The following is a 24,104-nucleotide window of genomic DNA, read 5'->3' on the forward strand; positions in this document are numbered from 1 at the left end:
ACTACACAGTGAGACCGTCTTAAAAAAAAAATCAACTAACCACCCAAGAAAAGGAGACAAGACTCCTTGTTGGCTTCGTATTAAGTCCCAAATCCTTTTATCTATAAGATAGGTAGAGATCCTGGCTAGTTCCTCAGTTTAGTATTTTTGCCCCTCCAGTTTACACTGTTAATAGGTAAACTTTCACCAAAAGGCTTCTGCAGTATTCTCTTTCATCCTATCTGTCTGTCAAAATTTTCATCCTGTCTGTCAAAATTTTAAGCCAGTTACACAGCTTTGCAAACTCCAACTGCACTAAGTCGCTGGTGCCAGAATAAATAAAAGCGCTTTTTCTTTAAAAAGACATCTTGCCCTGTTTTTTGGACAACATTTTGGAGTCTCATTTTTGGGGTACAACACTAAAATCAAATCTCAACTCACACAGGAAGAAAAAAATTCATTTCAAAACTTTTTCATTTTTCTAATTTAATAGAAATAACCAAAACAATATGGTTTTCAAACAAGGCTTTAAACTAATCTAATACAACTTTCTACAACACATTCCAGAGCATTATAACAAGAATTATTTACAGGCAGCTAACGTATTAAATAACCATGAAAAGAAAAAAAATTTGCTTTTATTACACACCAGCAAAAAACACAAGAACATAACAACTAGAAACTGCAACCTTGTTTTAAAAAATTAAATATGATTATTTAGCGAATACAATATCACAGAAACAGCACTTTTTTAAAAAGAATCATATTGAAGGGTTAGTTAACTATGTGCAAAAATAACAGTAGTAGTAGTAATAATAATGAGGGGAGGACACCAGTTGAAGCACTGGAAGAAAGGGACTAATAAGGCTATGCATTTAACCCTTTTGCATTTAGTATGTCTACATAGAAAATTAACACGCTTCCAATTGCACAGATCTTTTTTTTTATAGGCTATGTACATGTTTCATTGTTTTAAAACATAGTAAATGCCTACATTTTTCAGATCAGGAGCAGACATGCATTCCATTCTTAAGGATGAAATTTTGGCCATAACTGAATGGAAACATTGCAGTGGCACTTACAAATCATTTTGGTGCCTTCCCAGATATAGATTTGGTGAATTTAAAATAACAGCATTTTCAATTTTTAAAGGTTACTTGTTAGAAAAGGGCTAAACTTAATTTTATACATTCTGTAGTTTGATATGACACATATGCCCAAAGTAACTTATTTCCGAAGATAATTTTGTTTCTAAGATACAATAAAAATATAGAAAGGATCATGTAAGAACCATAAGAAACTAAGATGGAAGAAATGCATTTTGACCGAGTAAAACATGCATTTGGCCAAGTAAAAGAAGCAGTTATATCTAAGAGTACATGTTGAAATCTGAAATGTCTATGTAAACTGTGGCATATAAATTTTTTTCCTTAAAAAAGTACCTTCAATTTTTTTACTCAAACACTTACTTTTAAAAAAATATGCAACTTTCCCCAATTTTTAAAATAAAATGCCACAATATATTGTTATTACCTCCAGCATACATTTAAATTTCTTAATTGTTTTAAAAGATAAGAGTGGGTGATATGCATACAAACTTTCCTATAAAATCACCATCCCGGAGAGGATTATGACATGCTATTAGGCAACAGACTTAAAGCAGTGTTATTGCTTTATCAAGGAGGAGGTAACTGGGAGGGAAAAAAATTAACATCTAGGTCTGGTACATGATCCCACTGTAATATAACACCTAGAAAATCTTCAATCACCGTCAGCAGATAATTAATATAGGTTGCATAAATTAAGAATTCCTGATATAAATTAAGGAATTTCATTTTTTAATTGAGGGAGTTGGGTGGGCAGATTTTTATAAAATTACCGATCCAATGTGGAGTATGTAGATGAGCAGTGCTGACTTTGACAAGAAATGAGATTTTTATATTTCATGTGTTATATGTAAGGGTGGATACAGTATGTAAAGGCTAAGAGAATGGGTCATAGCACCTACTCCCATTTAGACAGTAAGAGACCCTTCAGTAATACATGGTAGGCCACAACCCAAGAGCAGAGTTGGAAAATTTGAATCTACAGGCTTACTAACACTAATGACTAACATGGCAGGATACTGCTGAGATAACTGATAAATCTACACAATTCAGACACTTTACACCATTATTTCTTTTGATTAACTGAAAAATCTCAAAACCTGTTAAAATTATCTGTAATTTCCTTGTGTAACAGAGAAATCAGAAAACACCAACTATTTCAAGGAGGATAATTTCACTGGTAGATTTAATGCCTTATTATGTTTCTATAACAATGCTCTGATGTTTGCATGACATACTTGGAAAATTTCACACAATGCACCTTGCAAATCAACTCCTTCACTCTGAACTGGCTGAGCCAGGCGCTGAAAAACACAAACTTAGGTCAGAATACACTGAGGAACGTGTAAATTTTTCTGATGGTAGAAGTAAACTGAAGTGTGGCAAAAACATAGAAAGCTTTTAAGGAAATACCGTAGTATAATATGGACTTTCCTACAAATCAAGGACTTTCCTACAAATCAAAAACACTAGCTCTTACCAAAGAATACAAATGTGCAAGTATATCAGAACAACTGACTTTAGGAATTGATATACTCTTACCTTTTTAAAACACAAATTACTACAGAAAACATATAAAATAACAATGTCAACTTAAATTTTATAATTTTAACCAGTTAAATTAGAGCTTAACAAATCAGCTTAGAAATCACTGATCAATGTGCAAGAAAAAAAGTTAAAGAAATTTAAAGAGAACATCTTTATTTAACAGTGGCATGCTGACAGCTATTATGTTAACATCAATTCCTCAGCAATAAGAATTACCTTTTGTTAATGGAAATGGTGTCCTTTAAATGTTGACAATAAAATGCTTTTTGAATTGAACAACTAAACCAATCTTAAAAGAAACAAAAACTCTAATATGAAAATGTTTTTAAGGGAGTACATGATTTTTTAGGGCTCCAGGTACTGAAAAATATTTAGTTAATAAAATCTGTTTCTCCCTCCCACTTGGCAGAGCCCTCTTATGACTTATTACCTAAGAATTCTGAAAAGTATTAACATGAAGAACAAATACAAAATAAAAGAGCTCAATGGCTTAACAAAGTCATAATGCAATTCTTCATTTTCCAAAACTGTGCCCTTAGATATATGTCTACAACATTAACTGAAGTCACAGATGTTGTGGAAAAGAGACAAATAAAAGCATTTTAAAATTATTTTCTTCCTCCTTTAAAAAAAAAAAATCTTAGGTATTTAAAATTTCAGTAAAATGATAAAACAGTTTGGTATATGTTTTAAAGCTTAATTTATAACAGAAAAAAAAGCAACTAAAAGAAAATCAGAAGATAAAGTAAAAAGAAATAATAAAATCAACACTGTTTAAGTACACCACCAGAAGGTCTGAATCATATTCCTATTTATCCCCCAATACTTGTTAAGAAAAGAAAAACCCAAACGAATCTGTATAATAATTTTTTTAGAGCACTTTATTTGATTCAATATGCACTAAAAAATATTTACTTCTTAAGACAATTATGTCAAATAATGTTCTGAGTAATCTACGGTCTGAACTGCTTAGCTGAATTTTTTAAAAAGGCAAATGATTTGCCACAAATCTGCTGACGTCTGAAAAATATCTAATGGCAAATTCCTCTATTTTGGTCACTTTATATTCTAATGTGGCTATACAAAAGGAGGACTAAAATTTTTAATTCAATGTAAGAGAAGCCTGTACACAGTCTAGAACACACATCTTGAATGTCAGGATCACAAATGAGAAGAAAAATGAACCAGAGCCAAGTTGGTTTATCTGCCTCAGGTACTATAATCAGGACAGCAAAAGGTGGGTTTACTCCAGTAACCATTCAAGTGGGGATTGGCTCATTTTCAGGATTTACTTACATGTCTCACTTCTAAGTCCTTTAAGCCCCGAGTCCATGCAAATGTCCCACTTGGTGGACAGATGAGTAATATAACCCCACCGGGTTTATTTCAATGTTTTGATATTTTAATAATAAGCTGCTTCTGAAGATTTTGAGAAGTCTGTTCTCTATTAAAATAAGATAGAACTTCAAAATATGAATGTGAACATTAGAAATAGACAGCATATATTACAAATCCATTCTTGATAGGAACATTAGTAAGAATACACATTAGCTTAAAAAACAGCCTCAGCAAATGTTGCCGATCTGCCAGAAGTTTTAGTTCATTATTTACAAATAAGACAAAGTGAAATACAGAAAATTTTACACATTTGGTAGTTGACAGATTACTGTTTGCCAATAGTGGTCTATCGGAAAACTGTTAGGAAGGAAGACTGGATAAGAGCCAGTTGTCACCTTCTCAATCAAATTTGAATATACAGAAAACAAGATTAATTTTAAAACAAACATTCTGTCTTTCACAGGAATAACTGTTATGATCACATGATTTGACTGGTAAGTGCAACTGTGTGAAAATATTTTCTGGAAATGTGTATTGTAGCTCTACATGATCTACTACAGAAAATTGCCATTTTCACTTCAGTAGACCACTGAGGGCAAAACAAATGTTTATATTTCCTAGATCATATGTATAAATAAAAAATAAATGTACTGTTGAATTCTCAACAGCATGAAAATGAGAAAAAATATAATGGCATGATTCAGTGCATATTTCCACTGACAGTAAATAAAATCTGAGCTACTTTTAAACTTAAAAAACCCCAGTATATTACATGTGTGAAGTAGATGCTTATAAGCTTTTTTAAACTAATTGCACTCTAGTCCAAAGACAATTTATCAAGCAACATGAGCCTTGTGTATTTACTTGTACACCCAGTATCCTGCACCAGTCAATACCACGTGATCAACATTTGCCACTTCTAACAAAGAACCATCCTGGTTTAGTAACAAATTCTCAAAAGTCATTTCATTTTTTTTCTTGTTTTTACTTTAAAGTTGCAAACACAATTCTCTTCATCTTTCTTTTCTTTTTTTTAAAGAAATCTCCAGTTTTTATTTCTTCCATTTTGCTCTTTAACTTCTGAAAAATGAAAATGTTTGTTTTGTGTACTTTTAACAGTCATTGACTGCAGATTTTTTTTCCTTCACCTTTCTTGACAAGAATGTTGTCTGTCCATTATTTCAATCTAATACTGTGTAAAAACTATCAGGTTCTTCAAAGGAGATGCCTACTAAAGGCAGGATATAGTCCAGCAACACTTAAATAAAATGCTTTTTTTCTTCTTTTTAAAACAACTGCTTTAAGTCCATGTTAGTTTACTTTATATGTACTGGTCTCTCATCTGACTTTAGGCGTTTTCTGCGAGGCTGTATAAAGTCTTCATCAGAGTCCTCAGTTACCTCACCATCATCCTCTTCCTGCTCAAACTCTGGCAAAGGTGCGAAGGTCCTGTCTGAGTAGATCTCTGTGAGTTTATCTTCAAAGTACAATGCAACTGCTTTCCCTGCCTGAGCTACTTCTGAATCAGCCTGCAAGCAAAAGATAGGAATATTCACCTATTGGTAATGCATATTCCTTCACCAAGTTTGCATGGTCTGAAAAGCTTACCTTCAAATTAATCTCTTGTGTGTCTGCATAAACTTGAACAACTTTCATCATCTAAAAAGGATACCAGAGTCAAAAAAAAAAAAGGGAAATTATAATCCTTTCTAAAGTTATAAGATTGCATAGGATTGGTGACGAAAGTCAACCATACTAGGGAGAACAAATTGCTATAACCAGATTAAGTGCTTTCTAAGGTTCTATAGAACACAAAATCACTTTCTTTACCAAGTTCTGCTAATAAAGCTTCTGAGAAATCTTAATAGTTGTCTCATTCCAAATTAGTGAGGTCAATTTTAGTAACTGAGATTGGTCTAAATACATCAATTGACTCAAGAGAAAGAGATTTATAAAATATGATAAAAGAAATATTTAAAAAACTGTCAAAATTTTTGTAAAACAATCAGAATTCTACCCCTATGGAAATATGTTAACCACAAATTACTTAACTATTAATAAATCAAGTAAAATGAGCCTTCTTTTCAACTTTTTATAGTTCATAAAAGCATATTTATTTGAAAACATCTAGCAGCATTAAAAAATAACACAAAAAAATAAATTGTATTTCCTAACTTTTAATTCACTTTCTGATACACTGCTATAAAAGGGACTAGACTTTTCATTTATAAGAATTTTATTTGTTTATTTAGGTTTTTTGAGACAGAGTCTTACTATGTAGTTTAGGCTGGCTTTGAACTCACTGTGTAGCCCAAATTGGCGTTAAACTTGTGGCAATCCTCATACCTTAGCCTGCCAGGCATAGAATTTCTGACATGGGCTACCATACCTTGGCAAAGAATTTTAAGTAATATAAAATCATATGATACCCATATTTCATCAGCAATAAATACTTTAATTATTATAATCTTTATAAAGATTTTATGGATTCTCATTGAATTTTTTCTTCTCCTTCAATTAAAATTTTCTGTAACAGTAAGACTTGATTTAATCCAGACACAAAAATTAATTTGCCTGACAAAAGTATGTATCACATTTCCTGAGGCATGCATAACTCATCTTATCCTCAAAAAAAAAAAAAAAAAAAAACCACCGAAAAGAAACAAAGTGCAAGTTACATATGTTTTTTAATTTGAAAGTTACATTTTTATCATTAGAAAATTTCCCTTATACTCTGGTTACTGTTCAAGATGAGTCACCAGAGATGAGTTTATGATTTTAAGACTCCACATTTATGTGGTCAATAATAAAATCTTAGAACACCTGGCAAATACCTTTCCTAGAAGCAGTAAAAATGTGAGCTATTTATACTTATAACATGCAATATTTACTTAACTTCAGATTGCTTTCCATGCTTAACCCAAGCCTCAAACCATTTAAGAAGGAATAGTCAATAGTAATTCTTAATATATTGTATTTAAATATATACTCCAAATTATACATAATACATTTTCTTCTTTGGAGCTGCAAAATCAAATTTTATTTTTAACAGCATTGAAGTAGAAAAAAAAATTTTAATCAAATCAGAAAATTCATTCAGCAAGAAGAAAAATCTAAAAATCAGAACAAGCAAACAAAACTAATAAATCAATATTCTATAGGTTGGAAGCTAACATACTTCATTGAACCTTTCACAGTTCTTGAAGATCAAACGGACATCAGCCACAAAATCATCTGGAATTTGATAATGTTGGGAATGTTTCTTCTGAAGCTTCTTTTTCACAGTGGATAAATCCATCGGTTTCTTTATAATTTTATAGTAGTTTGGTATCTAAAATAAAGTAAGAATAGATTAGAGCTCTCCAAAAATGCTAATGGTTTAATTTGAAAATATATAGCAAATCAAAATTTTAGGGGCATAGTAAATGTAATTTAAATCCTTTGTCTCAGTCATTATGAAACCCAAATCTTGCAAAATATGTGCCAGTCTCCATGGTTACCAGAGTCCTAGTAATCAGCTAGAGTAGTCTACCAGTAGACTTAAAGCCACATTTGGCTCATCAATATTTTGACTCCTGATGTGTTTTTTGAAAGGAAAGGAAAAAATTATGAAATATGTACATTAATGATATAAATTAGAAACAATTTATCATATAATATTCTATTAACAGTTCTGGTATGCAATAATATCTAATAACAGATGTTTCAAACTTGCCTCAGCCTCTGACTGTTGGGATTTTTTTGTATTTTATTTTATTGGTACTGGGGATTGAACTCAAGACCTCATGCATACCAGGCAAGCACTTGCGCCGCTGAGCTAAATGTTCAGTCTGCATACCATATTTTTAGTCTACTTAATGGAAATTAAGAACTTTTAGTTTTTCTTTTACTATAATAGAGACATTTATTACTTATAAAACCTTCCTGTAGAATAAACAAATAGTACTGACTTGCAAAATTTCCCAGGTGTCTTTTTTTTAATTTTGACTGTGTAACAAGGCTTATAACTGCAAAGTTACTGCAAAAGACTTAATTGCACACTTTCATTCAATTAACATTTACAAAGAGATCACTTTCCAAGATACAGAACAAAACTAGAATCTTAGAAATAATTTAGCCAAATACTTCTATTACACAGTTAAAAAAGAAAAGGCAGAAAGTATGTAATTTGTCCATTTATAAAGCTGGCCGAGGGCCAAGGATTTAGCTCAGTGGCATAAGCGCCTGCCTGGCAAGTATGTGGTCCTGAGTTCAGTCCCTGTAACAAAAAAAGATAGCTGATGGCAGAACCATGAGAGTAACTTTTCAGACTTCTAGCTCAATATACCTATTACACTGTTTCTTTTATGCTGATCTTCAAAAATGAGCACAGAAATTACATTAAGTTCTCATCAAGGAACAAAATGTCTTCAAATGAACTTTAATTCTAACAGATGAATCTTTAGCTCATAAAACTTCTGGTTAACTAATAAAAATTTACTGTGTTATCAGGTACTATATTAAGAACTTCACACTGATTATCCTGTGTAATCTTCAGAGTAAACCCAATGAGGTTAAGAAACAGTATCAGAATCATTACATAATGTGTACATGTATCAAATTACCATTGCATATACCAGAATTTATACAAGAAAAAAATTTTTTTAAATGAAAGGAAGCGGGGGTGGGAGAAAGCAAGTGAGCGCAAGCACAAGAGGTGGGATGAGCATGGTGGTGAATGCCTGATCGCCAGCACTCTGGAGCTGAGGTAGGATGACCACTCAAGAGTTCAAGGCCAGCCTGAAGCCTGAACTACATACTGAGACCCCGTTTCAAAAAACAAACAAACAACAACAAAAGGGGGTGGGGGGACACAAAACAAAAGCAAAGAGGAAAGAAAAAGAAAATAGAGGGGAGGAGAGAGGAAAGAGGGTAGGGAAAGGGGATGAAAAAGGGAAAGGGTTATTACCAAACAGGGAAGAGGGCAAGAATAGGTATTGATTGAAAGGTATTGAATTGTAGTTAAGACTGGAGAATTAACTTTAGTGATCTACAGTATCTATGGTACTACATGGTGGCTATAGTTAATATTGCTGAGAAGGATTTTTAATAGTCCCACTACAAAAAAAAAAAAAAAAAAGCTACACTGATGAGGTAGCAGATGTGTTTACTGACTTGACTATATTCATAATGTGTACACAAATCAAAACATTAAATTATACCTTAAAATATACACAATTATTTGTCAACTACAAACACTATTTTAAAATCAAAGAAGTGGGTATTAAGTCTCAGAGAGGTCAAGGAGCTTATTCAGAAAGTCTGTTTTAATTCAAGCCCAGTCCAAGGCCAGAGTTCACAGTCAAGTATTATACACAACTTTACCAGTGAGATAGGTAGTACTGAGTCCAACTCACCGAAGCAGGAACCGGCTCCTGGAATTCAATACTTAATTCATGGCAATAGAGATAAAGCAGAAGACGTTCACATTTCTGGTCCAAGAAAGAACAGGAAAACATAAAGTATTTTGATCCCTAAGAAAATATTCTTCAGAGTAAGAATGGTATTATAAAATATTACCACAACAAACTGAACATCAGCCTCCTATATACTAATTATCTATCTAAATACAAGAACTCAAAGAAAACCATCTTGCTTCCCATTTAATTGAGACTATGTTCTGTTCTACTTCAAATAAGTGTGCCTCTATCAGTTTATCTATTATTTAGCCTTGGTTTTTACCTAAGTGGAAGGGAGTCAAAGCAATACATAGCACTTTTGTGAAAAAAACTTACAGATTACCTGGTAATAAATAAGTAAATAAATCATCACTGTTGAATCTCACTGTAATTTTCTGATGCATGTGAGACAAATGTTATCCCCTTCAAATGACTTCACACATTTCCAGCTCAAAAAAATGAAAGCTCTGATTTTTCTATACAATTAAAAATAATTTTTCTTACACAATCAGTAACTTGAAATGCAGTTTACAACTGTTAACTGTTAATGTCTACTTACTTAACGTTTTTTTTAGATAGGGTTTTTTTTTCCAAATTTTTTTTCTTTTTCTTTTTCTCTTTTTATCGGTACCGGGGATCGAACTCATGACCGCTAAATCTAAATCCACTGAGCTAAATCTCCAGCCTCTCAGTTAGGGTTTTGCTATGCATAGTATAGGTGGTCTTGAGGTGGTCATCTCCTACGTCAGGCTCCCGAGTCTTGGAACTATAGGCATTTGCCCCCATTCTCAGCTTCAACCCCCTTTTAAGGTCAGTTTGCACATCCTAAAAACACATCTACTCTTTAATAGATACTGGAAGGATTTTTGCAAGTATACACATTAAAGCTAAACTAAACTATAATGACTACTGAATTATGTGACATTTTGTCTCTAAAAATCAGACCACAGAACAAATCAATAGAACTCTGAAGTGAGAAAAGGATCCTGAATTTCAGTTTTAATATGGAAGGCTACTACAGATTATTAAGCAAGGAAGTGATTGATTTATCTACTTCTTTAAAAAAAAAGAAGATTCAGTATAGAAAGACAAACTAAAGAGAAGAAATAGGGAGGAGAGTCACGAAATTATTATTGTAAAAGTCCAGGTAAGACTATGCTTAGTGTCTAGGGTAGTAATGATATGGGCAGTAAGAGAATGGTGTCATAGTCATGCTTCTTTTCTAATAGGTTTCCAGCATACTCAAAAGGTGAATGGCACTGCCATTTAATAATGAAGGGAGCAACACATTTTTAAATGTTAACTGCTTGTGTTTCTTATTTATTTATTTGGACACAAGGTCTCATGATGTAGTTCTGGCTCTCCTCGATCTCACAGTGATCCTACTGCCTCAGTCCGCCAAAGTTCTAGGATTATAAGCATGTGTCACCACACCTGGCTAATTGCTTATTTTTCTTTCCTTTTGCTTTTTGAGACATGGTCTTTCTATGCAGTTTAGGCTGGTCTTGAGCTCACTTTGAAGCTCTTGAAATCACAACGATCCTCCTGCCTCAGCCTCCCAAATGCTGGGATTACAAGTGTGCACCAATGCGCCTGGCTTTTTTCTTTTTTTGGTATTGGGAATTGAATTCAGGACCTTGTGCTTGCCAGGCAGGTACTTGTGCTGTTGAGCTACATCCGTGGCCCCAAATGCTTGCTTTCTGAGGATGACTAAAAATCAAGATTTTTGTTGGGACATGTTAAGATTGAAGGAGCTGAATCTAAAAGCCTAGAGCTCAAGACCGATAAAAATTTAAAAAATCATCTATATACCACCTGAAAAAAAGTACCATCTGAGAAGTAAAACTGCATCAGTTTATGTGTATATTACACAGAGAAAAAATATATAGTTAACTACAGAAAGCCTAATAACAAATCAACTTATTTGACACTTACCCTTTGGTCCACCGGGCTTAATCCCTGTACAGTCTTCCCCTTCTTGCTGTGTTGCAAATTATCACAGTCATATTCAACTTCTGGCTTCCCAATATCTCTGCAAAATGTGCATATCCAGTCCCCACTAAAGAGGGAAAAACGTGATCAGACTGTGTAATTTTGGGGTGGGAGTAACTGGGGATTGAACTCATGATGTCACAGTTGCCAGGCAAGCACTTAAGCCACTGAGCTAAAGCCCTGGCCCCTGTCTGTGTAATTATTAACAAAGGATACTACTACAGAAAGGGCAGTTTCCTACATGAAATCAAAGTCTCTAGTTTTCTATTTTTTTTTTTTTTTAAGGAAAAGGAAATCCTGTACATGTCAAATCTTTTAGTTGTGTGATAAAAACTTCCCAGAGCTTTTTTCAGGTATGCCCAAGAGGCTATACTGTGGAAAAAATATAAAGTGCATCTCTCTATTAAACACAGTACGAAAGTGATGAGCAGCGTAAGGCCTAAGACCAAGTTTTTCAGGTCCCTGAAATATCACCACATGGACCTAATTCCCAAATTACAAAAGAGCAGAGGAGCTAAGTGTGGTGATACATACCTGTAATCCAAGCACTCAGGCAGCTAAGTCAGAGGATTGTGAGTTTAAGGTCAACCTAAACCTCATAGTGAGATTCTGTTTCAAAAAAAACAGGTGGCTGGGCACATGCCTGTAATTGTGGCACTCTGGAGGCTGAGGTGGGAGGTTCACCTCAAGATTGAGGCTAGTCTGGGAGACACAATAAGTTCAAAGACAGCTTCAACTGGTGAGACCCTGCCTCAAAAAATCAAAACTGAAAAACAAAAACAAAAACAAAACCCCCAGAACCCAAAGAGTAGAGGGTATATGGAATATGTGAAAAGAGTATAGGTTCTTTAAATCTTCTGAGCTGTTTTGGTATGTATTTAACATGTCAGCATTAACTTAAAAATACGCCAAAAATAATTCCATGCTCTGTTCATGTAGTCAAAAAACTGAATATACAAACATATCCCGCAAGGCACAATCATATGTACAAAACTCAGGTAAAATTATACTTTTTTTTTTTTTTTGTTTTGGAGGTGGACCAAGAATTGAACTCATGACCTCATACTTGCCAGGCAGGCGTTGTGCTGCTGAGCTATATCCCTGGCTGTATTTTGTATTTATCAGGATTTCTATAAAATTTGAAATTTCAGAGCTAGGTGTGGTGGCACTCAGCTGTAGTCTCAGCACTTAGCAGGTTGAGGCAGGAGGATCACCATGAGTTCGAGGCCAGCCTGGGATACAAAGTGAATCTTAGGCCAGTTTGAACTGTGAAAAGTGAAACTGTCTCAAAAAAAAAAATAAAAAAATCCAAAATGACTTACTCAGACATATACGCAACAAATAAATACATCTACATAGATGCATACACTTGTAAAATCTAGGGATTGGACCAACTATCTGCTGTCAACACTTTATAGGCCCTTCCAAAGTTATGTCTTTACAAGAAACCATTCATTGGCAAAATCCTGATGTACCAGATGTTACAACCCAAAGGAAACAAAAATTTCACATGCCTTAATTTCAAAACAAAAGTGCCAATATGTTTTTTCCTGAAAGAATAAAAAGGTCCTTTATTATATCTCTAGCAAAATTATTATACCTTCTAGGATCTAGTTAAGAATTATAATTCAGAAAAACATTCTAGTACTGTTTATGTTTTTTTTTTATCAGTTTTCTTCTCTTTTGTTCCTGAGGATTGAACTGGATGAAACAGAGAGTTCTTTTAAACTAAATTCTACTGATTATAGACACAGACACTGATGTCTGAAAATCAGTGAGTTGCCCATCTGTGTTCATTATAGAATTACAACCAGACTAAAGGTTTTTATGATTTAGTTCATTGTATTTGTTCTACTTTACAATCTATCATCAGCTTGCTTTGGGTGCTAAAGAAACTATTAATATTGTGAAACTTCAAACCATATTTAGCAGTCACCAAGTCAGTATGAAGACCAAACTCATATTCTCCCCCAATCTCTTTACTATTTATCTTTATCCCACGTTTTTCTCATCTACAAAAGGAATCTGGTAACTATCCATTTCAAAATTATTGAATGAAAAGATATTTCTTACCAGTTGATAAAGGAAAAGTCTGAGAAATCTGCACAGTGCCGAAGACACAGTACCAATTAACTGTTTATAATGTAACGAGGAAACTATTCTCTCCAAAAAATCCAAAACACTGAAGGTATTTTTACAAAGAACTTGTTTTTTTCCCTTTAAAATGCTTTCTGAAAGATGTTAAACTTTAGAAAAGTTTTAGGCATGATCCAAAAGAACTGTCTCAAACTAAACTGCAAACAAATAAATTACTGTAGCCATCAACAGTATAAATTATACTCATAGATAAATTATGCTATAGTAAGGTTGATAGCAACAGATTTACAAACTTTAGCCCAAGGCCCTAGATCTGATCCCCAGCACATTCGCCCTATCAATAAAAAATAACATTTCCTTCAAAACACTGACTCCCTGACTCCTCAATCCTCTAAGTGTTTTATCTAATTTGCTTACACTAAATATGAACTGAAGGCGAGGGGAAGAAACCTATTATTACTGTTACATTATATTTTGAACATTTTATCACTCTGTTAATAGTTTCTTCGAAAATGAATACCAAAGAAATAATTGACTCTGTTTTACAGAAAAACTGAACAATAAGAACGCCATTTTCTATGACAAAGTTCTGCTATATTTTTGGCTTATGAAAATATAAGATCAGTTACTTCACTGGTACCTTGGAAAGCTAAGAAGTGTTGGAACATGGCAAGTTAGATGAAAGACCTTTGGACATTTTTCACAGCACAAGAGATCCCCTCCATTTTGGCAGACAGCACACCAGTCTTCATTCGGGTCATCATCTTTGTTGTTGCCATCTCCTCCAATCCTTGCTGACCTGTGAATGAGGCTTCGAATTGGAGACTTTCCATTAACTAGATTGCTGAGCCCTGACTGCTTGCAGCTTTCATTCATATCTGCAGGTTCAGATTTCACATGGTTTTCCAGGCTTGCTAACGCATCCAACTCACTCTCTAAATGCAGGTTGGTTGACAGAGGTGGTGTCAAGCTACTCTCAGGACTGCTCAACTAAAACAAAAACAAAAACAAAAACGAATTCTTGAAAAATCATTTAATCCTTATTGTAATCACTGTGTGTTTAAAAATTTATAGTAATTTATCCATACAGATATATACAAATATAAAAACTATTACAAATAAGGATTTATACACTACTAATCCTTATTGTATACACTGTGTTTAAAAACTATTTTGTAAATCCTGTTAGTGACATGAAGGAATGAAAATAACTTTCAAATTATTTAGGCACATTAGTACTGAGAGAGAATTAGAGCAGTTTATTTTTCCTTAAAATTTTTTTTTTTGTCTTTTTCATTTATCGGTACCGGGATCGAACTCACCAACCGCCTGCTTGCAAGGCAGGTGCTTATGCCGCTGAGCTAAATCCCCAGGCCCCAAGCAGTTTATTTTTCTAACTGGACTATTGTCTAACATTTGAGAACATTTTGGTTAGGTATGGTGACACATATCTGTAAGTCACAGGTATCTGCAAGGCTTAAGGCAAGTGTGAGGCTAACCTAACCAACTTAGTGAGACTATGACTCAAACTTAAAAATATTAAGGAGTGTATACACACTGGAGATGTAGCTCAATGGTGAGCGTGCTTCTGTAACATAGGTTCAATCTACAGTACAACCAAGGAGAAAGAGAAAGAAAATGAATTCTGTTATATCCTCTGCCTATCATTCTACCAATATAGGAAAACTGTGACTGTGTAAAATAAATCTTACAAATATGTGCCCATTTTTATGAGGGTACTTTCCAAACAAGGTCTGGAAGAAACCTAAAGGTAACACTCCTTTAAAACTAAGGCTAGCAGCACAAGTGCCTGCCTGGCAAGCATGCAAGGTCCTGAGTTCAATTCCTGACACCAAACAAAAAAACAACAATAAAAACAAAACCAGAACAACCGCTAAATTTGTTGATCTCTAAATCTACTTACTATAGTGAATACATTATTAGTCTGAGATGAAATTCCCGTGTTCTAACCATGTAAGAAGTACAACTGAAGCCTGAGCAGAAAAATACCCAAATTTTGAAAGGAAGAGGGGTTCAGTCTTTTTTCATTCAGTATTTTATAAAATATTCCAACCTAGGAACTCTAGAATGAGTAATTCATAAGCCAAAAAGGCAATTTTCCCACCACAAGTTTTTATCAGTGAACTTTTTAACAGCATTTTTAATGCTGAGCTCATAGGTGAAGAACAGTATGGGATTTGTGTGGCCTGAGATTCACTGTTAATACTGAAATGATTAATAAATTCTGAACAAGATAGCATCCAATTTACTATCATGGCAAAAATATTAACTAAATACAATTTCAAAGGTTCTTTCAAATGAGTAACTCATGCATTACTTAAGCATTAAGCATCTTCACAAAGACCCTTCTGACGAATTATATCTGCCTCTCTGACCAAAAAACTAAATCAGGAAAAGATACTTGGCTTGTATCAAGCATAAAAATTCAAAGATAAATATATATTCCTAGAACTTCTGTTCATACTAACACAATATGAGATGGAAGAGTCAGTGAAATGACTGTGTCTAAGAACTTACCATGCAGGCACTTCTCCTCCCATCCTCAGTCTTTTCCTGTTTGACAGCTCCTGAAAAACTACAGACCTCATCCTCAGTCCCAGGTTCTTGCTTGACTTTCACTTGATCAGATTTGAAACTAAGGCCAGTCTTCTCAGTAGTTCTTCCTGATGACCCACAGCTGATGAAAAACAACAAGTACAAGGTCACAGGTTTGATTGTAGGGTACAAAAAACAAAAAAACAAACCAAAAAACCCCAACCAATTAAGAGTCGTGTCTGTCAAAGAGAAGATAACAGACAATTACTTTATAGAAGGCAAACATACCTCAAAATGCCTAGGTGGTACAAGCCTAATTTCAAATTTCCTTAAAATGTAAATTAAACATTCAGAAGATCCTAGAAATAAATTTTATGGTCTGAGGCACTGATAATAACAATTTATAAGTTTAGTAAACAATCATTTTCCCAGGCCAATACAAGTTGAGTACTTTCACCTGAGCTGCTTTGCATCAGAACTATTTATCAGGTATTTTTGGCTTCTGAAATACAATGGTACCTTGGTTCACGAATGCTTTTATTTGTGAACAGTTTGGTTCAGAAACATTCAACAAAATTTTGTTTTTTGTTTGCAAACTCTGCATTAGGTGATGAACATAATTACAACCATCTTTCCAACATAAATATAAACATGGCCATCTTTTCCAGACTTGTGCAATGAATTAAATTCAGGTGCAACTGTAATTTTCCACTTTAGGTTTCAAGTTGGCATTCAGTATTTTGGGATTTGGAGGATTTCAGATTTTCAGATTAAGGATGTTCAACTTACAGTGCAAAACATCATTGACTACTTCTCCTACTAATTTCAACCATTCTCATTCTCTTCAAACATCTAAAAAACAGTGGTTCATTGAGTCTCAGGAAGATTATTCTGGTCTTTTGGAGAAGGAGGTTGAAACAAATGATAATGATTAGTAGAAATGACTTGGAATATCTTCTTTGGATCAATGTAATGACTGGTCAGTTCTACCTACAGCACAGAGCAAAACTACTATAAGAGAAGTGAATAACTATTAAGACTGTATTGCTACTAAGAATGAACACTTTTCACTCAGTTGTTATTTCTCTTCTAAAAGTATTATTTGAAGCATTACTAAAAAGCCGATCAACTGTTTAACAGACCAGTCTACACACGTGCACACACCATTTATGTGCCTTAAATACCTATATTCTGTATTGAATTATTCAAAGTAGAAAACAGTACAAGTAATATTTATTGTATTTTTATCTCAAAAATCACAAGTATTCCTATGTCTTAGCTGTATCACTGAAAAGAATTAAATAGTCAATAATCTAGGGCAGTGAGTGAGCATAGTATTTAGAAAACTGTCTACAAATATATTTTCTTATTAATTTGATCAAGATTTTTTGGAAAATGGTAAATTCCAGAACAGAGGCAAGAAACATACAAGACAAACCTGGTGTTATTTCACAGGAAACAAAGAGGCTTTCGAAAACTACTAGGTTATAGCAAAAGGACTAAAACGCCAACCCCAAAATTTGACAAGCTAAAAATTGAATAATTTGGCCAGGTGTGGGGGGGCATGTTTGTAATCTCAGCATTTGGGAGGCTGAGGCAGGAGGATCACCGTGTTGGATGCCAACCTGGGCTACATAAGTGAATTCAAAGCCAGCCTGAACATAGCAAAACCAGCAAAAGAAAAGGAAAAAAAAAAAAAAAAAAAAAAAAAAAAGTGTGACAAAGGTAGGTATGTGGGTTTGTTAGCTGGGGATACAGTTCAGCAGCACAGCACCTGCCTGGCAAGTGTGAGGTCCTGAGTTCAATTATTAGTACCCAAGGTGGTAGGGTGGGATGGGGAATAACAAATCCTTGAAGCAGACAAACTTTCAAAAATTGAAGAATTTAAGATACCACTACAATTCATAATCAAATTTATTAAAGCATTGAAAATATGTTCATGTATATGATTTCAAAAAGGCAATAATAAAAAAACCCTCAAGTAGTCACTCTTGGAGGCTGCTGATAATCAACTCATTATCATGAAAGCAAGTAAATACAAAGAATTTACCTTATTTCTCCTATAACCCGATAACTGAAGACTAAGTTTCTTTACAAAAACATTCTAAACCAGTAAATAAGGAATGATACAGCAATTAAAATAACACTTTTTAACTAGTAAAAAATTAATGACTTTTAATGATTGTCACCACAAAACCAAAAAGCCCCCGATAGACACTGTGCCTTGATGGAAGTACACAGTACTATGATGAAGTATTCTTGCCCTCTTTCCTCAAATCCATTCTGAATCTGATCAAACTTGATCTAAATGCCAACAAAGACCAAAAGATATGGGAGGTAGTACATTTCAATGACAAAACAAGAGAAAGGGAAAATTACAGGACAAACAACTGTATCTCCAAAAAATACATTAATGTTAATGTAAATATATCATTTGATACCAGAGCTTTTTAAAATATGATTCAACGAAATTTCTAGCCAGCTAGGGTGCCACACATCTGTACTCCCAGCATTCTGGGAGGCTGGGGTAAGAGGATCTCAAGTTTGTGCTTAGTTGAGGCAACCTACAGAGACTCAATGTCAAAATTAAAAGGAAAGGCAAAGGATGTAGGTCAATGCAAAGGCCTTGGGTTTAATCCCCAGCAACCACCCCAAATAATTTACTCGTCAAGAGGAGCACTTATGGCAAAAACAACTGGAACCCTTGGATATTAACTGGACCCATACTGATATTATTAAAGAATTAATTGTTCAAATTTTAGGTATAGTAATTGTCATAAATTTAAATATTTTTGCTTTTCTTTTTAAAGACAGGATCTCTCTTGCTATGTAGTTCAGTCTAGCCTTGAACTCACTATGGAGCCCAGGCTAGCCCAAACTAGCAGTGATCATCCTGCTTCAACCTCCAGAGTGCTGGGATTACAGGCATGCACCACAATGGCCAGCTCCTAAAATTTCTTATTATTGCTGGGTATGGTGACATGCATCTGTAATCCCTGCTACTTATTTGGGAGGCTGAGGCAGGAGGAGGATTACAAATTTCAGGCCAGTCAAGGGCAACTTTATGATACCCTCACTCAAAATAAAAAATAAACAAAAAGAGCCAGAGACATAGCTCAGCCGTATGGTGCATGCCTAGCACATGCAATGTCTTTGGTTCAGTTTCTAGTATAAACAAATAAGCAAACACAAACAAAAAAAGGATAGTAAGTGATACTGTAATTAGTTACAAATGTCTATAGCCACACCAACCTGAACGTATACAATCTCATCTGAAATAGTCACAAGTAAAATGATAGGATGTCTAAGACTTGTTTCAAAATAACAGACCAAGACCAAGAAAGTATATAAAGGAAATAAAATTGGTCATAACTTAATCATTGTCAAAACAGGGTTAAATATATACAGAGGTTACAGTCTACTTTTATTAAATAGAAGCTTTTCTATGCTGGGATTGGAAGTCCATCTGACCCAGTCTTTCCACTTCTGGGAATATTACCAGAAGAACTGAAAACATCATATCACAGTGATATATACACCATGTTTATAGCAGCACCATTTGTAATAGCCAGATCTTGGAAACAACTTAAATGTCCATCAACTGAGGAATGTATAAAAAAGATGTGGTACTTTTATACAATGGAGAACTACTCAGCTATAAAGAATGATCACATTTGTCTCTATAAAGAATGAGACATAAGTAAATGGATGCAACTTGAGACCATACTCATTAAGTGAAATAAATCAAATACACGAGTAAATATCGTATAGTCTCCCTAGTGTAAGAAATGGTAAGAGTACATAAGATACAAAATTCTCAATAAACACAATGAAAGGGTAAGAATCTGCTCAAAGGGGGAAAAAACATTTCAGGGAAAAGAAGGAAAAAGAAAAAGGAAGGGAAAAGAAAAAATATCTAAATTCGTATAAACACACTTAGGATAGCTAAGATAACTGTGCTACAAATTCTTTAAGTTTTTGGAACAAAATAGTTAACATTCATAGAACTGGAACAATTTTGCATGTTTGTGTCTGGTGATCTGAGAAACTCTTAAAGATCACTATGTAGGTAAAATAACCACCTTAGTTACGTTCCTACTACCTTGAAGGCCTGTATCATCACTGTTTTGCGCTCTTTGCTATTGTTGTCTTTTTTTCTAGTAATCTGTTTTATTTTTTCCTGTGATACAGAAAGGAGAGGTATACATGTAGAGGCTTATATATAGGTAGAACTTTCCCTAAACAGTTTATGAGAATCAATTATACTATGCATGATGAAATGAACAGCTACTTTTAAGAAAAAAAGACATTATGGTATCCACTGCTGATTCTGTAGCATTTTGATGTGAAATCCAGCAACACTATTATTCTGTGTTCAGAGTGATTTTAGTCTGTTTCGTATTGTTTAATTTCAACATACATGAAGGTATGGACAGTTACTTTTAAGAGAATAAGAGACATTATGGCAACCACTGTTGATTTTCATACTGGCTGGTTTTGAAGGCCTGTAATGGCTTCATTACTCTGTTCTGATCAATGTTATACTATTTTGTTTTGTATTAATTCATTGTGTGTGAAGATATAGACAACTACTTAGAAGAAAACAACAGACATTACGGTAGTCACTGTAGATCTCCTATTGCTTTGAAATCTGTGTCACATTGTTTTCTTCTGATCTGCTTTGTTGTTTTGTTATGTTTAGTTTTACTCTCTTTAAAATAAAAAATTAAAAAAGCTTTGCTTAAAAAAATAACACTTCCGACTTCCGGGAGAACATGGCGGACAGATAACAGCAACTACCAGAGGCTCTCTGAAAGACTCGGCTCAGAAGCCAGGAATGGTGCGGACTAAGGAGACATAAGTCGGTGGAGATATGCTCTGCCGACTCAGGAACAAACTGGGCTGAGAGAAGCCAACTTGGAATGCAGTCCTGCTGCTAAAACAGGAACAGAAAAGACTCGGTGTGGAGGCTGGACCCCGCGCCATTGTAAGCCGCGATTTGGGTTTCCCGCCGCGCGGCGGCTGGCTACCTCTACACTGGCTCGGCAAGGAGAGAGACGCGCAGAAGCTCTGAGAACGGCAATCTGCGAACGGCAGGGAGGCGTGCACTGACTTGTGGTGAGGTGAGTGAGAGAAGCTGACACTCTACCACAGTTTGACTCCAGCAGAGGACTTTCTGGGCCCGAGCAGTCCTGCGGGAGCAGGGCGAAGTGGCGACTCCAGCCACACATCCCCCTCTCGGGCTGGATTGGTGAAAAGTGCCTGGCCTGCGTGACGCTGCCGGTGGACCTGGTAGACTGTCCCAACCCAGATCCCAGAGCCTGACGGTGGCCGGGAGGGGAGACGCGTAGGCTGCCTGGTCCGTAACTCCCTGGTGCGCAGCGGTGAGCGGGAACAACTAACTGGCGCAATTCGATCAGGCTGTGGCTGACTGGGAGAGAAGCTGGGCCTCTTATATAAGCTTGCATATATAAGGAACAGAGAAGAAGAGGCAGCATGGGAAGAGGCAGCAACAAGAAAGGCTCCTCGGCCCCCAATTCTGAGAAACAGGCAATAGCAGACACCACACCAATACACATAAGGCACCATATAGAGAGCCTCATAGACCAATTCAGGAATGAAGTTATCAATGACCTGAAGCTAGAAGTATGCAGAATAGTTAGAGAAATGCTAAGTACCACCCAAGAAAAAACAGGTGGTGGAATGGAAGAACAGAAAAAAAGGGGAGAATTGTTTGATGGAGAAAACAGAGAAAGCATAGAATACGTGAAGCAGGTTCAAAGGGACTACCAAGATACTAAGAAGTCTATAGAAGACTGGCATAACAGCTTGAAAGAAACTAAGGACAGACTATCTGAACTGGAGGGCAGACTAGTAATATGGGAGAATGAAATGAAAAACTTCTTAAAAATAACAAAGAAACAAACAGCAATAATACAAAGACAAGAAGATGATAAGAGGATCCATAACTTAAGGATTAAGAACATAAAAGAAGAAGTAGGGACACAAACAAGTGAACTACAAAAGCTACTCACAGAAATAATCCAGGAGAATTTTCCTAATTTAGCAAAAGGTAAAGATACTCAGATGTATGAGGCATACAGGACCCCAGCTACCTACAACCCAAACAGAGCAACACCCAGGCATATAATAATAAAAATTCCAGAAATTCAATACAAGAACAGGATATTAAAAGCTGTAAGAGACAAGAAACAGACCACTTACAAGGGAACACCCATCAGAATTACAGCAGATTTCTCTGCACAAACCATCAAATCACGAAGAGCGTGGGGGGAAATAATTCAAGCATTGAAAGATAATAATCTCCAGCCAAGATTGAGATATCCTGCACAACTGTCCCTGGAAATTGATGGAAAAACGAGGTGCTTCCAGGATAAAGAGGAACTAAGGGAATTTGCAACCACCAATTCAACTCTACAGAGAGTATTGCAGGATATTCTAAAAAAAGAAAAATACAAAGAATCCAGAAATAATGGCAGAGAGGCCACAATTAATGGAGCAGAGAACAAAATGAAGAAGACAAACTGACAGCTACGGACAGAAAAAGAGCTTAACAGAAATGAGGCAGAGAAGATTGGATGATAGGAACAGCTATTTTGGAGAAAATGACATCTTAATAGGTAATACAGATTTAGTATCATCTTGTTTTGAAGTCTCATCTAGCTTTTGTCCTTCTTTCTGTCTCCAATGGTCTAAATAGGCTGTATCTTATTGGATTTTATTATGTACGATAGTATAAGCAAAAACCTTTTAAAGACAAGGAGATTATACAGAAACCATTGTTCATTTTGTTAGTCGATTCTAAATACTCTGTAATGCTGTCATTCTCTTAAATGGTTTTACATTGTTTTGATATACTTAATGCTACAGTATACGAAGTTGTACTCAAGGATTTCAAAGAAAGAAACAATATGGTAACTACTTTTAGGTTAGGATTATCTGGTGGTGAAACACTATTCTGCTTAAATAGTTATGTTTTGATCTGCGCTGTTTCGTTGTTATGCCCTCTTTTATCTCAATCTCCACTCCATTATTTACTTTTTTATCTTTATCCTTTTAATTAAAGGAAAAAAAATAGCAGGATATATTATAGTAACCCACTTTGACTTTTCATTACCTTGATTTAAAGCCCTGTATTACTCTCACCATCTGGTTCTTAACTGATGTTCCCCTATTCTGTTTTGCTGGATAGTATCAGGTTCGAAAGTTTAGGCATCAGCTGTGAAGATAATGAGATTCATTATGACGCCCATTCTTGTTGACTTTTATCTACTTTTGAAGACCTACAATGTCTCCAATGTTTTGGTTTTGTTGGTTTTATTCTTTACTGTTTTGTTCAATTGTATTATAACTAATGATATAGGCAATTCTATTAGAGATAGCGGGAGGCATTATGGTAACCATTGTTGATCACCTTGTATTATGTTTTTACATTATCTATTATGTCCACCCTTTTGACTTGACCGATTCTGTTCTGTTATGTCACATTTGGTTTTACTCTCTCCCAAAAAAGTAATAAGAACCGTGGGAGCAATGAAACCCAAAATGTGTAATAGTCATGGTACAAAAGAGAGGAAAAGAAAGTGCTCCAAACTATATAACTGCATGTATATTTAAGTGTATAAGATAGAAAATGATATCACAGAGTTTTGTTGGATCAATGAACAGAACTGTTTGCAGTATCATTGATGGAATGTCCACTTTACAAGCTTTAATTTTGTGACTTGAACAATTATTTCTAAGATGACAATATGTAATCCATTAACTAGTGATTTCCTACTGTTCATTTTTTTTCTGTAAATCTGTATAACTTGTACCCTTTCCCTGCTTTTTTTTTCTTTTCTCCTTAAATAAAAAAAAAAAAAAAGACATATTAAAAAAAAAAAAAAAATAACACTTCCGATACACTGGCCCTGTCTGCAACTCACTAGCACACAGCAGGGTGAAGGGTCATCTAGCCAGCGAGCTTCAGAAGAATTGTAACCAGCAAAGAAAGAAACTGGACCCTCCTGGAAGAAGCAAAAAAGAT

At 34.8% G+C, this 24,104-nt stretch overlaps 1 protein-coding gene across 3 annotated transcripts in view; it reads right to left on the reverse strand.

Moving 5' to 3' along the window:
- Nucleotides 1-3,496: 3,496 nt before the first annotated feature.
- The window catches only part of Trim33 (tripartite motif containing 33), a 113,748-nt gene continuing 93,140 nt past the window's right edge, over nucleotides 3,497-24,104 (reverse strand). The window contains exons 14-20 of one of the 3 annotated variants that reach the window (XM_003479252.5): nucleotides 16,037-16,196; nucleotides 14,139-14,488; nucleotides 11,345-11,468; nucleotides 9,368-9,442; nucleotides 7,150-7,302; nucleotides 5,580-5,630; nucleotides 3,497-5,500 (exon numbers count right to left, since the gene is read on the reverse strand). In XM_003479252.5, coding sequence (XP_003479300.1) covers nucleotides 5,288-5,500; nucleotides 5,580-5,630; nucleotides 7,150-7,302; nucleotides 9,368-9,442; nucleotides 11,345-11,468; nucleotides 14,139-14,488; nucleotides 16,037-16,196 — 1,126 coding nt within the window. In that variant the 3' untranslated portion in view covers nucleotides 3,497-5,287. The remainder of the gene's footprint in view (nucleotides 5,501-5,579; nucleotides 5,631-7,149; nucleotides 7,303-9,367; nucleotides 9,443-11,344; nucleotides 11,469-14,138; nucleotides 14,489-16,036; nucleotides 16,197-24,104) is intronic. The other 2 variants (XM_063255813.1, XM_003479251.5) reach the window with 2 other exon arrangements.

Source organism: Cavia porcellus, unplaced genomic scaffold (genome assembly GCF_034190915.1).
Source record: "Cavia porcellus strain 051 isolate PalLab524CR breed Dunkin Hartley unplaced genomic scaffold, mCavPor4.1 scaffold_1, whole genome shotgun sequence".
NCBI lineage: Eukaryota > Metazoa > Chordata > Mammalia > Rodentia > Caviidae > Cavia > Cavia porcellus.